This window comes from Euwallacea similis, chromosome 1 (genome assembly GCF_039881205.1).
Source record: "Euwallacea similis isolate ESF13 chromosome 1, ESF131.1, whole genome shotgun sequence".
Lineage (NCBI taxonomy): Eukaryota > Metazoa > Arthropoda > Insecta > Coleoptera > Curculionidae > Euwallacea > Euwallacea similis.
In genome coordinates, this window is record NC_089609.1 from 1,247,849 (window position 1) to 1,262,417 (window position 14,569).

Sequence of the window (14,569 nt, forward strand, 5' to 3'; positions counted from 1 at the left end):
GCTACGCCCTCGTGCCCCCCAGCTCCTGGAGGCCCCGGTGATAGCCGCGAGGCCCCTCCGACGGTTATTCCGGAAATGCCAGGCGAAGGATCGCCGAAGGAAAGGAAGAAGCAGCCAATACACTACTCGCATGTTACTCGTGTCGAAGACCGAAGGAGAGCTCAGGGGCAGAAATCATCAGACAGGCATTCAATGGCGTTCCTCAATACCTCAGACAGAAGGTGATCAGATTAGAAACCGAGTTCCGAGGAAATTGCCAGGAGCAGGAATCCTGGGACTAAGAGTAAAGCACTTCTTGCAGAGCCAACCTCATTCGCCTAGGATAACGCCGCCTTCATCCGCAGAGCTACAGACCAATTAGCCTCCAGCCACATATCGGTACTCACAGTCAGTACCGGCCTTGTGTGCGAGGAGGGGGTTGGGTGAAGGCCCAGGGCTGCAGATCAAGAAGGGAGGCGGATTTTCCGGGTCGCCGGCATTTCTTAGGGGTGGGGGGGTAATTGAAAATTTCGCCTTGGGTGCCAGATTTGTTAAAGCCGGCCCTGCTCAGAGGTTCGCTGCAACTCGGCATGTAAGTGGAGCTTCGAGCCCCAGTTCGCACCACAAATTCCCGGGAAACCACAGATTTGCCTCGGTAAAAAAAGCGCCTTCTTTGGACGAGGCTGAAGATTGGATCAACTTTGGTTGCCTGAGGGAACTCTGCCAGGGACCTCATTTAATCGCTTGGCAGGGATAGTGAGAACAATTGGAACTCGCATTGGCCATGTGCTCGTCTATTTTTCCAAATGATAAACAAATAACAGATTCTTCCCGACAAAAAATGATGGTCCATTTATAAGCTTTGTTATTTCGCTAGCGATTAATAGACGAATCGCCCGCCTAATAATCGATAGCACGAGCCAAAACTCTGTTTCCTGAAAACATCTCAATTATCCCCAATTTATTTCCCATATTGACTTAAACCTACATTGAATAAAGTGCTGAATTAATGAGCCATTAAGCAAAGATATCGAACGTAAAAATTATCTCTCCAGTAATAATGAGTTTCATTATAGCGTTTTCCTTATGGCGTTTGTCAAAGTCCTTGTGACTAATCATACTTAAGATAAAAGTTGAGCATGGCAAATAAAGAAGGAATTTTAAGAGCCACTTCTGGGATGCTCAAAGACCCATCTTAGCCTCACGAGAGACCAATAATGGGTATGCGAAATCTGGGAAATGCGATTTGAAGATGCGGAAGTTTGGTAATTAATTGAACTGCCTCGTTATTGATCGGTATTGGCACTATGAATGAATCCAATCAGTGGCTCTGCATAGAAAACTAACACGTATTATTGTGTCCACAGGAAAACTACTGATATTTGATACGACCTGCCTCGTGTCCCGAAGGTTCTTGTTGATTAATAGCATGGCGTGGAAACATGAAGCAGCTGGCGTACGTAATTTAATCCCATGTAAACTAAACCTCGACACGACACCGAAGACACGCTTCCGCATTGTGCCCCTTAACCGTTCCAATTCGCACAAACCTTTGGATCCTTTCCCCTCGAATCGCACTTTGCTTTTGGATCGCCTCTTGGTGGTCTTCTCCTTCTTGCTACGCCGCCCCTCCCTGGAATGATTGTCCTCTAAAATGTCCACGATCTCCCCCAAGTCCTTGCGCAGCGCGATGTCCCGCGCAGCCTCCCCTTGCTTATTTCTAATGGACTTCTCACAGCTGGCTTCCAAGAGGATTCTTGTCAGCTTCCTTCGGCCCATGGCGGCTGAGATGTGCAAAGCCGTGTCCCCGTTCTTGTTCCTTTCCGAAACTTTGCACTGCAATTTGATAATCAGGAGATTCGCTCACGTGGAGGGACGCATGCGGTACCTTAGCAGAGATCAATATCCTGGTAACACCAGCATGACCATACCTAGCAGCCGTGTGTAGAGCTGTGTCCCCATACCCGTTACGCAAGTCGGGATCAGCCCCTGCTAGCAATAGTTCACGGCAAGACTGGTTATGGCCATTCTGGCAGGCCAAATGTAGGGGGGCAAAGCCCCCCGCGTTGTTCGCCCCCAAGGGGGCGCCTGCTGCGCACAGTAGTCTCACGGTCCTGCTGTGACCCTTCCAGGCGCATTCGTGCAAGGCGGTGTTGGCATGCTACAATCCAACCCTCCCGTCATACACTTCAACAAGACTCAAACGGCTGACTTACCATAGTGTCGGCAATGTCAATCCGCGCCCCCTTGGCCAAAAGGGCGCGCACCACCTCTTCATGGCCGTCAGCAGCGGCCCTTTGCAACGCGGTGCAGCCAGAGCCGTCTCGCGCATCTATTTCTTGAGGAGCGGCTATGGCGAGAAGCATGCGCAGAGCTGCGGGCCGCCCATTTGCGGCAGCTAAATGGATGGCGGTGCGGCCGAGGGCGTCGCGGGTAAAGCGAGCAGGGCCGCGGGCGGGCAGGAGACGGCCTAGATTGGCGCAGTCGCCGGCTACGGCGGCGGCTCGCACTGCCGCCCCCGGCTCCCCTAAGGGGGAGCTCATGCTGCCCTGGTGAGGCCATTCGACATTCTATCTGCAAAGAAAAAACGGGTTAAATGAGTAAAGATGGTGTGCAGGACGGTGTTGTAGGGGTCGCGAGCTTTAAAAGTCCCACGGGGGGTACCTTTCAGACCGAATGAAGGAACTTCACGTATATCTTCCACGTTGAATGCATGTGCCGTTTTCTCGTATTTGAAATCCTGGCGCCGCCCCCGCGTCCGCAGCAGCTACATGAAGGCGCAATTATATTTACAAAAAATTTGGCCGCAGTTCTACAACAATGCAGTGCTATTCGAAATAATAGAAAGACACCTATTGCGTGTGGGGCCATTTAGATGTCCGAAAATAGATCCGATTGTCGCCATCATCGTAGTACTGAGGTGTAACCAGTACCTGTGGGCGGGTCCGTTCTGAATAGAAAATTGGGCCAGATTACATTCCTTTTCGGTGACTGAAAGACTGTATTTAATGCAGTCAGCGTGCAGTATGCAGGTAAATGCAAGTAACTCTAATGCGAGATCAAACGGTGCTTTGAAGTGTTTTAAATGAAATAATAAAATGATATTTTAGTGGCATAAAGTGAATTGGCCATTGGCCATGAAACTGCATTTGCGTATCGACAGATGGGAAACACGGACGCTCTAAATATACATCGTATTGTTCAGGCCTGCTTGTCTAAATACATTATATTTCCCGTTCTAAAGTCAACGTTGGATAACTAAACAAATCCAAATAATTCCACTTTTATCAAGACCACCAGACGATTAATGGGGCGCGTCTCAATCAACGACTCCATATTTTCGTTATGTTGTGCTTTTTGTTCAAAAATCGCTGTCAACAGGAACATTACTTTGATTTTATTGTTATCGTCTCTAATGCAGACGTAAGTCACTCTTTGGTTTCGTTTTAAATAGGCGACCCGAAGCAGTATTTTTGCCTTTTCTTAAGCAATTTACCTGTCTGTGCGAAAACTCCCCAGTGTCGCCTAGCGCAGGCGTCTAAGAGGAAAGTACAACTGCTCAGAAATCCGCTCACCTGCCGTGGACAGTGCGCCGGCGTTGAAAAAACGTGAAAATGTGTTTGCAATCAGCAGTACACAAGGCAAGACGCGATTTTTCACCCTTAAGCGATAAAGGGAGAGACCGCCCCGAAGGTCGCCACCAATTTCGTCATTTTTTAAATTATTTTCACTGAAATTTCCGGGCAAGGGGCCCGAGGCGAATCGATTTCAGAAATCGCCGGTCTTGCACGATACAAGCGATGGTTCCTTTCTGGCAAGGATAATGCCCAATGGGTGTGGAATATGTCAATTGCACAACTGACCTTAAAACCGACATTCGCCCTCATTGCATTTACTATGAAAATTATTTATTTAGCTGTTTATTTATTTTATAAGCGAATCCAATTAAGCCGGGATTTATAGATTGACGCGGCACAAATGCTTCTTTTAAGTCGTCTAACACTCACGCACGCACGCACGCACGCATACAACGCAACGTTGCGTTCCATGCGTTTTACTAGGTAACAATTCGGAATTTAGAATAAAGGACAACCAATTAAGTTGATTTATAAATACTCATCTGAAGACGTAAGCTAACGAGTGGACTAATCAGAATGGTTGATACCAAGCGATGGCAGGTGTGTCTGGGAGACAATTTCCCATCGAACCAAGAAACCCGCCACTTACACGCCTTAATGTCATTTAGGTTAACGGGGGGGCCAGGGACTTCGGCACTTCAGCCGTTCTCCTGTTCGTGACAGAACAAATCCTTCAAAAATGATTTTTTTCACGAAATGTTTCTCGCAAATGAGGAGACAGGGGAGCGATGCTCAACGCCCTCCGCACCTGGCGGTACTCCACCTTCTGAGCGATCACGTTCTCCTCCTCATCAAAGCGGTCTTCGCTGTCTCCCAGCAGTATTCACGAACTCCATGATTTCCTCGCAAATTTGCTCAGTTGCGAGAAAAATGTGCAGCTAACTGCGCTCTTCGACAGATACTGTATGGTCGTCCTACTTAACGCTTTCGCAACAGACAAAGACAGACAGCGAAACATTCATTTCTTGTCATTTGTTTTGGTGCCCCACGTCACCACTCTGTTACTGTCATGCGGGTTCAATTGTTTTAAACGAGACCCTCATACTTCCAAGAATTCTCTCGTGATTGGCAGCTTGCGCCTTACTTTTCGGAAAGGGAATGAAGAAGTATTTTGTCCTTGTTAAATTCAAAATGTCCCAGATCCAGATTCTCCTCAAGAATCGTGACCAGTACCTGCAGTCGGCAGAAAAATGTGGTAAGTAACTCGTGTAGTAGTAGTGAGTGTAAAATGTTCTATGGATCTCAGAGGGATTTGCTTTGTCTTTGTGTTGATTTTTTCGGAATAATACCTCGCATAAAATAATAAGCCGCATTGTATGTGTCGGAGATTTACCAATTCATAAGTTTTCATTGTTACGGTATTAGAGTTAGCAAAAAGGTAGTGAGAGGCAAACAGACAGAGCCATCTCGGGACGAAGCACTGTCAAACGAAGTTACTACTACTGTCGCAAATAGATGGCCAAATGTCGGGGAACTCCCTTTTGAACTTGGGTACCTCCCTAGAGCTAAAAAAGAAAGGCAAAGGGAAGGAATAGGCAGTCGGGATATAGAAGAACAGAGGTGCAGTCGAGCAGTAGTAAATTCGTTAGTTTGTCTTTTTACATTTTCTGTTGAGTAACTAATTAACCTATTAACATGGAGAATGTTCCCACTGTTATTCCGACGTATATATCAACCCATCGGGAATAAATCAAGGCACTTTTGCGCCTTTATACCATTCATTCATCCGAGTCCTCGACTATTATCGCACCCACAAATACCTCACAAGGGCTTCTGCGAGGCAGCGCACGAGTGCTCAGCTACATTTATGCCGGCAGTTTTGTTAACAATAAGTGTGAATATGGTCATTCAGACTAATTGAGCGGTCCAGTATGGAAACTGGACCCGTTTACGTACTATTAGAGAAAAATGCCCCCGTCAAGCAAGTCTTCATCATTTATCCCCTTTATATAGAAAAAACGACACCAACGGGTTACTTTTTGCCTTTTCTATTCTCATACCTCATGCGGCATTTAATGAGTTCTCATTATCGGAATGCGTGGCGAAATTAGACATAAACCTATACCTTTTTATGGTCTGAGGCGACAAACCTCTAACCGGATCGCATATAGCCAGTGATAACGTTATAGACGCGAGAAATTCCTCAAGATTGGTCTTCGAAATGACTTGCTTCAGCTTTTCTTATTGAAAGTGTATATGATGAAGATCAATATTTAAACTTCTGGGAGCAGTTTTACGACCCACCATATCAATTTCTCCTTTAAACCGAAGCCGCGTGTTTATTGTCATATTGCGGTGATTACCAATCACATCTTTCGGCCAAAACTAACCATCCATTAATCACTTTTTTAAATATTTAGTGGTTTGCGTTTTGGAAATATACAAGTGGAACAGGATGTTTCATTTTTTGCCCTGCGTAATGCTCTTAAATTAACTGGGTAATTCGAGCCTTTTGCAGTTAGACGGGAGTGGTAATGTGTGTGTACAGATTCAAATCAGGCCAACCAACATGTCACAAAACGGTTTAAGAATAATATAAACTTTTATTATATTTCGTGCATTACGCAAATTACTCTACGTAACCCACATTCTTCTCGGAGAAGCAATTACAGCAAATAACATGGCGGTAAAATATAAATGTCTTTTCTTAATGGCCGGATTTATGGATGATTTTTTTCCCGGAAAGTATGCGGGTCTTTTAGATGCAACAAAGATCAAGAGATTTCTTTCATCCAGGTGAGTTCAGTCTACACGTGCAAAGCAGTTTAATTCGAGTTTTTCTGTAGAATATTTACATTTTCCGTATATTTTTCTATACAGAGTGTAACATATCATCTTAGAGATATTTCAAGGAGTGATAGTACTCTGTAAAATAATAAAAAATGCTAATAGACCCATGGTCAAAAACGTACCGTTTTTGATATACAGGGTGACAGGGTTTCACATTTTTCCTTATATTTTGCGTTTGTCTCGCACTTGCTCTGAGTTAAATTTTTAAAATTTCGTACGCCTATTTTCTCTGAAACCCTCCACAACAAATGTCAAAATTGCTAGTAGCCATATACATGATGTTATTAATTTTTGGGTCATGTACTATTTTATGCTTTATATCGTTTTTTTAAAACACCCTGTATGCATTCAAACATCAAATTGAAATTCCTTCTTTAATTCTTTAACTTTTTGTTCTCGTTCAGCATTTTTGTACCTTTCACCGTTTCCGTGAAATTTGCAAAAATATCCATCGATGCAAATTAAGAATGTAAAGGAAGTAAGGTAAAAAATAATTATCCATCCATTCACAGGTTTGAATTGAAACTTTGTCCACTTAGCGACCAGTCTGCTTCAACCTCCCGCGCCCTGTCTTCCCCTTGGGCTTCTGGCTACAAGAATACCCAACCAAAGTTATCCATCTTCCCTAATTTCATTTTTTTTATTCATTGGTCCACCTTTCCATTAAACCCACCCATTCCTTTCAACGTCAGGAAGTGTCTTCATCCTGATCTCCATTTCCCGCCCTCAGAGGTGCATCTATCCCGAAAAAGTCGATAAATGACGATTCATCACGGTTTTGAAGCTCTGCGACCTATCAACCCAAAAAGCATGGGCATTGATGCATGAATGTTCAGTCACATGATCATTATTCCCATGCTCTCCAGCGTTCCGCTGTAGACATCATGGTTGTCGCACTGAGGATCCAAGGTTATGGGATTTTCTGCTTCAGTTCTAGACGAAGATAGGTAATTTCGGATTATAGTCAAATTTCCTGTGGGATCGTAGCAACAAATGCCTCGCTCACCTGGTGCTTAAATTAATGGCCCGTCAGACGCAGAATTTACCCAAATTGGGGTACCAAGTACCACCAACTTGAGGACGTGATAAAAATAGACACATTGCTAATCATCGAATAAAACCATAATCGTCCCCTTATATGGATTTTATTACGTTTTCATCCCACATTGCCGTCATTAAGCCGATCCCTTGGGGGATTTCATCGCCCAATGGGCCGAAAAATCGCCTCAGCGGAATTAATGAAGATGCCGATTATGTCATAACCAGCAACATATCGTCATAACCTGAAGGGCTCCTGCTGCTCTCACGAAGCTTTAAAGAGGATGAATATTCGTTTGGCTAAGTGTAACAATTTGTGTGCAAGTGTTCACTGAAAGGAGCGGAAGTAAGTGAGGACTACGACCTGGAGCACCAATAATGTATGCTGATCGTTGAACTGACAAGGTATGTGGGACTGACACACGAGAAATAAACATTATTTTTTCGTTAAATCCGGACTTGATTTACGGAGATATCTGTGAGGAATTATTATGCCCATGCTCATGGCTTTAAGGCGATATACCATGGATTATCTCTGCATCGGTGCGTCAACCAAACTGCGTCAAATAATCCCGCACGTGCACGAGCATTGCCCGTGTCGAATATTCGCAATTAGCGCGATCCAAAGGATGTCAATAAGTTCTTCAAAGTTAAGGACTTGTACGGTATATCCTCTTAAAGCCGTTGAGGGCAAGTAAAATGCGAGGGCAAATGACTGAAGGAGCATGCACGTAGATGGATTGTCTCTGTATCTACTAAATGCTCACGTTGCGCGCTCGCTTGTTGCTCATATTTTTTCTCTTTATTTTAATGGAATCCTCTTTGTATCTGTTACCCCGATGGTTAATTTATTCCCGGTGGGGCTTTTGTCCGCCTGCGAGCCGTATTAATTACCATAACCGTATACTCATTCGATTCTTCTCTGGAGATTGAGAAATGGCGATGACGACGATGCTCATCGCATGTATTATACAACCGTTTAAACTGTGGTTTAATAGAGCTTTCAATGCAGTGACTCGATAGAAATTTTGATTTTAAGTTACCGTTAAGTAACCGGGAATCGTCATTAATGCTTTTAAAACAATTTCGGCTCAAAGCGGCGGACCAGCAATATACTCACATAATGGCATTTACAGTTTTAATTTTAATTAAAAATGTTAGTGTTCCTAGATCACCCAAAGTAACAATTTAAGTCTATTCGGAGCAGTTTTTCTGTCAGAAGTTATGAAATAATTAGTTGTAATTTTCCTTAAAAAGTTTTAAACCGTGCCGAATGTAGCCGCACATTCACCTCAAGTTTACTAATTAATTTAAGTAACAATTGAGCGTAATTGTAGGCTTAAATAAGTAGTCCGCGCAAACGCCCATTAAAGATACAGCTGCAACCAGCAATACATCAAAATTCTCCATCTTTTTAGATGCAACGGAGGAACTGCCATCTCACGTGTTCGTCAACTAGAACTGCCAAGGCTGGTCCCCTATTCAAGTCATCGGGGAAAGCGCGTGTGCAGATTGTGTATAAAGTGTGTGACGTCATGGCCATAAAGGTTTCTTATTAGACAAAAAATCTCTGTGCCCTGAAGTGCAACTGATCAGTAAATGTCAAATATAATTTCCATATTGGGGCTAGTGTGAACAACAGAGAAATTTTCGATTTGGTAAGGTTCTGACAATTAATCTGAAATGTGGAGGAGTTCCACCGTGTTGAAGACACATTTCCTCGATATATTTGTTTTCTAAGAAGGGTGACAAGACTTGCTCGATAAAATCTCGGTAAATTTCACCTGTTGGTATCGGGAAGAACAAGGTATGGTCTAACTAATTGACCACTAAAAATACCACATCAAATCTTTATAGGAAATTTCTACTGCCCCAACGTGTGAGTTCCTGGAATTCAACACACCAATCTTTGTGAACTGCGCTTATCAGAAAGTAATATCTCACTTGAATTTTTTCGGTTTCGGAGAATCTACCGATTAAAACTTAAGCAGTGGATATAATTATCTCTTGGAAGCCTTTGCACCTCTTGAACACCTCAAATTAGTACCTTACGACCTCATACAGAAATATTAAATTTGAGCTTCTTGCCAAAAGAAGAAGTGCCATCGACTTCTACCTCATACCGATTATTATTTTCGCAGAAATAATGTGTTTCGCAACAGAGTACTTCATTACCATGAGTTTTTAAAATTTCAAACTCGATTTAAACATTTTTGAATATTTTAAATTCGCGCCTTTCGATTCCATGGAGAAATATTAAATTTAAATTTCCCGCCACAAGAAGAAGCGCCACCGACTTCCGCCTCCCTCCGAATGTTATTTTCCAAGCGGAAATGACACAGTATATCACTTGATTACTATCGTGACAAATGCAAGTACCGCTGGCGTCCCTCAATCTTCCTACTTTTGAATATTTTGAATGATTTTCCGCTATAAAAGTGATTCGTTAAGTAGATTTACATGAGAGAAAAGTGTTAACTGATGAAGTAAGTCAAGCGGCATCAGGAGCGGCAATACCAGCAAAATTACTAGGAGAGAAAGTTCGATTATTTCTAACATTATCGTTGGCATTAATTTACGTGTCTACACACGCAAAAACATTTTTATTTGTACCAGTTGACTGGCACCAATAAATAAATGAACTGTGATCATCGGAAACGATGATTTAGGGATTAATCCCCCTAATTTTCAGTCCGCATCCAGATCATCGTTCCCGAAAAGTCCTTGTGTGGAAACTGTCAACGAACGTCGCAAAACGGCGGGTAATGTAGAATTAATGATTAATTAATTAAAATAATCAACCAGATTTGAAATTTTATGTTGATGACGCCAATGAACACAAATCAGGGAATTTTGCTGATTCGGGCACTGTTACCAGCAAAACGATGGAAATTAACACAGGGAAAATCATCTGAACGAGGGACATGGTTCCCAAGTGAGTATCGAAAGGTTAATGCCACTAACAACGCTGCATGGTACCTCTTGACCTTTACAACGCCTTAATAGAGACGTTTAGACCAAACTGTGAGCTCTAGACTGCATTATTCTATGCCACGTACACGACTAAAGCCCATTTGAATTGCTATCGCATACCTCGATGTCTTCGGCAAATTTCCTCGAGTTATCTTCGTGTTTTCACTTGGTTCTTATTAGCAATGCTGCAATAATATTGCTGGTTGTGCGTCGGCCATGAAAACAGCTAATTATGCTAATATGAAGTTTAATTATCTTCTTTTCCGATGTGTACTGTCACAGTGCAATTATTCACTCAGATTGCAATGCCCCGAGGAACATACCTAGAGAAATTGACCGGAGAAAAAAGCAAATTCTAGTTTTAAGAGATACGTGCGTGTATAGGAAGTTATAATTAATGGCGTAATTGATTCGATCGCTGAGTTGGTCCAGATATCAGCAACAATAGGACTCATTAAGAAATTTTCTTGTTTCTATATCATCAGCTTGGGTAATTGCTGAGGTATGTCGAGGAAATCAAGGCATATCCAGCAGGTAGGTACATAAATATTCCTCGTGATAGATGGACGATTAATGCGATGGTATTTCTCGGGATATGCTCGGCAAAAATGCGACGAGAAGTCATTTAAAAGGCGAAGCGATCCGATTTATATTCGCGGCACATTCTCATACCACATATTTCATTTTGCTTGAATTTGAGTACTCAAATGGGCTCCTTGGTTGTGCCTATGACGAAATTTACATTTCTGATGAATGGCTCAATTTGACCAATGTACAAATCTATCGCGGCTATTATACAAATTACTGGATTTACGCAATTAATTACGTTTACACCGTATAATTATGCTCAGCAGATAGCCCGCGATAAAAAATTTCGCTTACGAGCTCTGATGCATATTAATATGTCGTTGAGTTATTAGAAGTGTTGCGCAATATAAATTGCTCGTTGCTACGGTTTTTGTCCTAATGTTTCGCCAACAATTTATGCTTTACGTAATTTTTTTCCGTTTCGCACAGAAATCTGGCGAAGTAAAACGTCAAAGTCGCTTTATCGGCGCGTCGATCTCGATTCGGAAACCGAAACGAGTTGAGTCGCGGCCAATTAAAAATACCGACACGTTCGATTAATCAAATTCGGCGAAAAAATCGGCCCCCGTCGAAAACGAAAACAAGCCACGGGCCTAGACGGATATAAATTGCATTAACAAATTGTAGAAATTAATTAGGTTAATCGCAGACAATCGAGAATTAAAATATTTACGAACGGAGGTGAAAATGATTTTCGGCCGGCATTTTGAGGCAACGCCCACTGCGCGCTCATCATCACGGCTACCACGAATCGTGAGGAATCCTCTAATTTTTATCACTTCCTGAAAGCTCCTCCGAGCCTAAACAAGTGGTTCAATACATCAAAACCAGTAGCACTTCACCTGAACGATAAAACTAGACAAATGACAGATTTCGCGGGAAATAAACTAGACTTGACTGCCTTATCCGAACCAAAATCAATTACTTTCCCACATAAAATCCACTTAAGTGCACCTTTTATGAGCTATTAATTGATCATTTTCAGATTTCTAATAGATATCGATAGGGGATCTAACCGATGTGCCGCGATTGTTTTCACGGTGGAAACTGCTTCAGTGCTCACTTTATGTCGGTTTAATTGGTGTGCAAAAATTTGTTACGCGATATCCTTGAGAAGACCGATTATTTGCTGACAGTTTTATAGAAAGATTTCCGGGCAACCGTCCATGTTACAATCCCCGGCCGAAAATAACCAAATCCCGATGTCTACTCGGTGGGAATCCATAAAAAATCCGGTTTGCCGCACTTTTACAGTACGCGGGGCGTCCATTTAAAAATATCCGCCATTGTTTAAATTAGAATATGCCGATACTGTTTCAAATTGATCGTATTTTACGCAAACGCCTTGACCGTCTATTAGCACCACGTTTGAAGTCTACAGTTTAATGAATATTGACTACAGTTTTATATTGCGAGAGAAATTTCGTATGATATACACGCATTATCGCATTGTTTATTTAATATCGAACATTTTGATTGATTTAATGCGTGTTTTATCGAGGGAAATTGGATGTATTTCAATTTTTAATATCGGAAAAAAAATGGTGCCCGTCTGCCTTAAAATTGGAGCCGGCCCTGCTCCAATTGTTTGTTAGCGCTCCTATAGTGTGCATGTAATTGAGTTAGTGCGCTTTTGTGCGCCTTGCTCATTTAGACCCCTATTGAAGATAAGAACTGTCAAATATGGTCGCAAACAATGCCTCGGTCACGTTGGGTCCGGTATCTCGTGTAAATTTAATTAATCGGCTCACTAGGCATGTCCGTTTCGTTTCAACATAGAGTCACTCCTACTATTCGATGATATCAGAGCCGTTTTCGGAAGGTAAAAATTCTACAGGTATTTTTTCTCGCTTTCTGGCATTCTTCGGTGGTGCATAAAATTATGGTCGGTATTTAAAATCCACCATCATCGCGGCGATCTCCCATCGTCCGGTATATTTAAGTGGACAACACACGCTCGACATGGGACCGTCGAGATATAGTAAAGAACGTTGCATCGATGTAAAAGACAACTTATTACGTTTATTTTCCGAGCTGTCAGTTGACTCGCATTGCTCGAGGCTGCGAGTGCGAGAGTTTTTTCCAGGCAAAATCCAGTTAGGGAGATGTTGCGGAAAGTACGGTGAAAAATCCAGGTAAACGTTGATAGAGTGTCGTGAGCGTGGCTGGTAGAGTAACGGATGGTGTCTGCGATGCTGCCCTGAAAGGGCTCCGCTCCAACTTTGAGCCGCCGAGGAACGACCCCCGAAATCCCGCTTAGAGCGTAACGCTGAAATGATCCATAAAGATGGGGATACATAGGGCGTCAATTAAATCCACTTGGAGGGCCCGTTCACACAACATCCATCACAATTACTTATGAACTACCCAGTTATGTTCCCATCTATGATTTAAGGCGAAACCATAACCAATCAACTTCATTATCACGTGTTTCTGACTCGTTCGCTTGACAAAGAAGCAAATTTCCCCCATAACCAACCATAATCATGTTCCACCCATTCCTCCTTGCATCATCGTTCTTATAATTTTGATCATTCCTATCGCAAATTGCCGGAAACATCTGATTTTTCCACTTTTGATAGGATCGAACACATGCCCATAGCATTGAGTTCTGAAGTCTCATGTCTTCAGCGGAAAGATAGCCGACTTCAAGATTACTTTCGTAAGTGAGAGATGCTAGACGAGAAATTTAAAGTGAGCGTAAACCGCAACTGGATAACTAATGAATTAACCTCACTTTGAGCATCATAAATCTTTAGTGTCCGATGCTGAGTCATAGATCATAGATGGGCATAAAACCACCATGGGTCCGTCCAGTGGGTGTTAAATTTTAATGATTTTTTGATAACAAACAACGCGAAGCCAGAGGGTTTTCTGGTAATTTCACGTAAGAAGAAAGGGCCACTGCGCCAGTGGCGTGCGGCCTAATGCGCTCAGTCTTGATTCATTTTTAGAGCGTACGTGTGTTCCATTTGATTCTATCCTTCACTATATACACAGAGTGCATATGGCAAATTAGTAGAAAATACGGCCAGTTAACGTAAAGTTTATTCCTATCGAGAGATCTAGATCAAATCTCGTTTACATTAAATAAATTAATTAATAAATTCCTGGAATTGCACACCGATGAATATACCAGGTCGAGTTAAAAAAAGGTTTTTCTGCACTTAACCGGGTTTCTGGAGATTCAAATCGCCACGAACTATGTCCGCACACCTTCGATCGGCTTCCCATTAAGCATTAGTACTAATTCGCGAAACAATTAATAACAATAAACTGAATAATAATTATGTTTACCAGCACGCCACTTCGCTACCGCTTAATTATTGCTATTGAAAGCTTGCAGATATAAATCAATTCAATTTATTGTGGGTTAATAGAGCAAAAAAGTCTTTGCTGGTGCCAACAACATTCGTTTCTTCGTTTCTATATACCGAGCGTCACCTCCGACGAGAGCTGCCTATAAATTCCTCTGATTGGGTTATTTGAACGTGTTTCCTCTCTGGCGTTTTATATTCTTTGTCGCTGTTAAATAATTTCGAAAAAGGATAAATTTTCCGTTT

The 14,569-nt window shown here is 42.4% G+C and overlaps 1 protein-coding gene across 1 annotated transcript in view; it reads right to left on the reverse strand.

Moving 5' to 3' along the window:
• The window catches only part of dgo (ankyrin repeat domain containing protein 6 diego), a 36,819-nt gene that overhangs the window by 4,709 nt on the left and 17,541 nt on the right, over positions 1-14,569 (reverse strand). Inside the window, exons 3-5 of the mRNA XM_066398107.1 lie at positions 2,196-2,553; positions 1,868-2,140; positions 1,530-1,815 (exon numbers count right to left, since the gene is read on the reverse strand). Coding sequence (XP_066254204.1) covers positions 1,530-1,815; positions 1,868-2,140; positions 2,196-2,522 — 886 coding nt within the window. The 5' untranslated portion in view covers positions 2,523-2,553. The remainder of the gene's footprint in view (positions 1-1,529; positions 1,816-1,867; positions 2,141-2,195; positions 2,554-14,569) is intronic.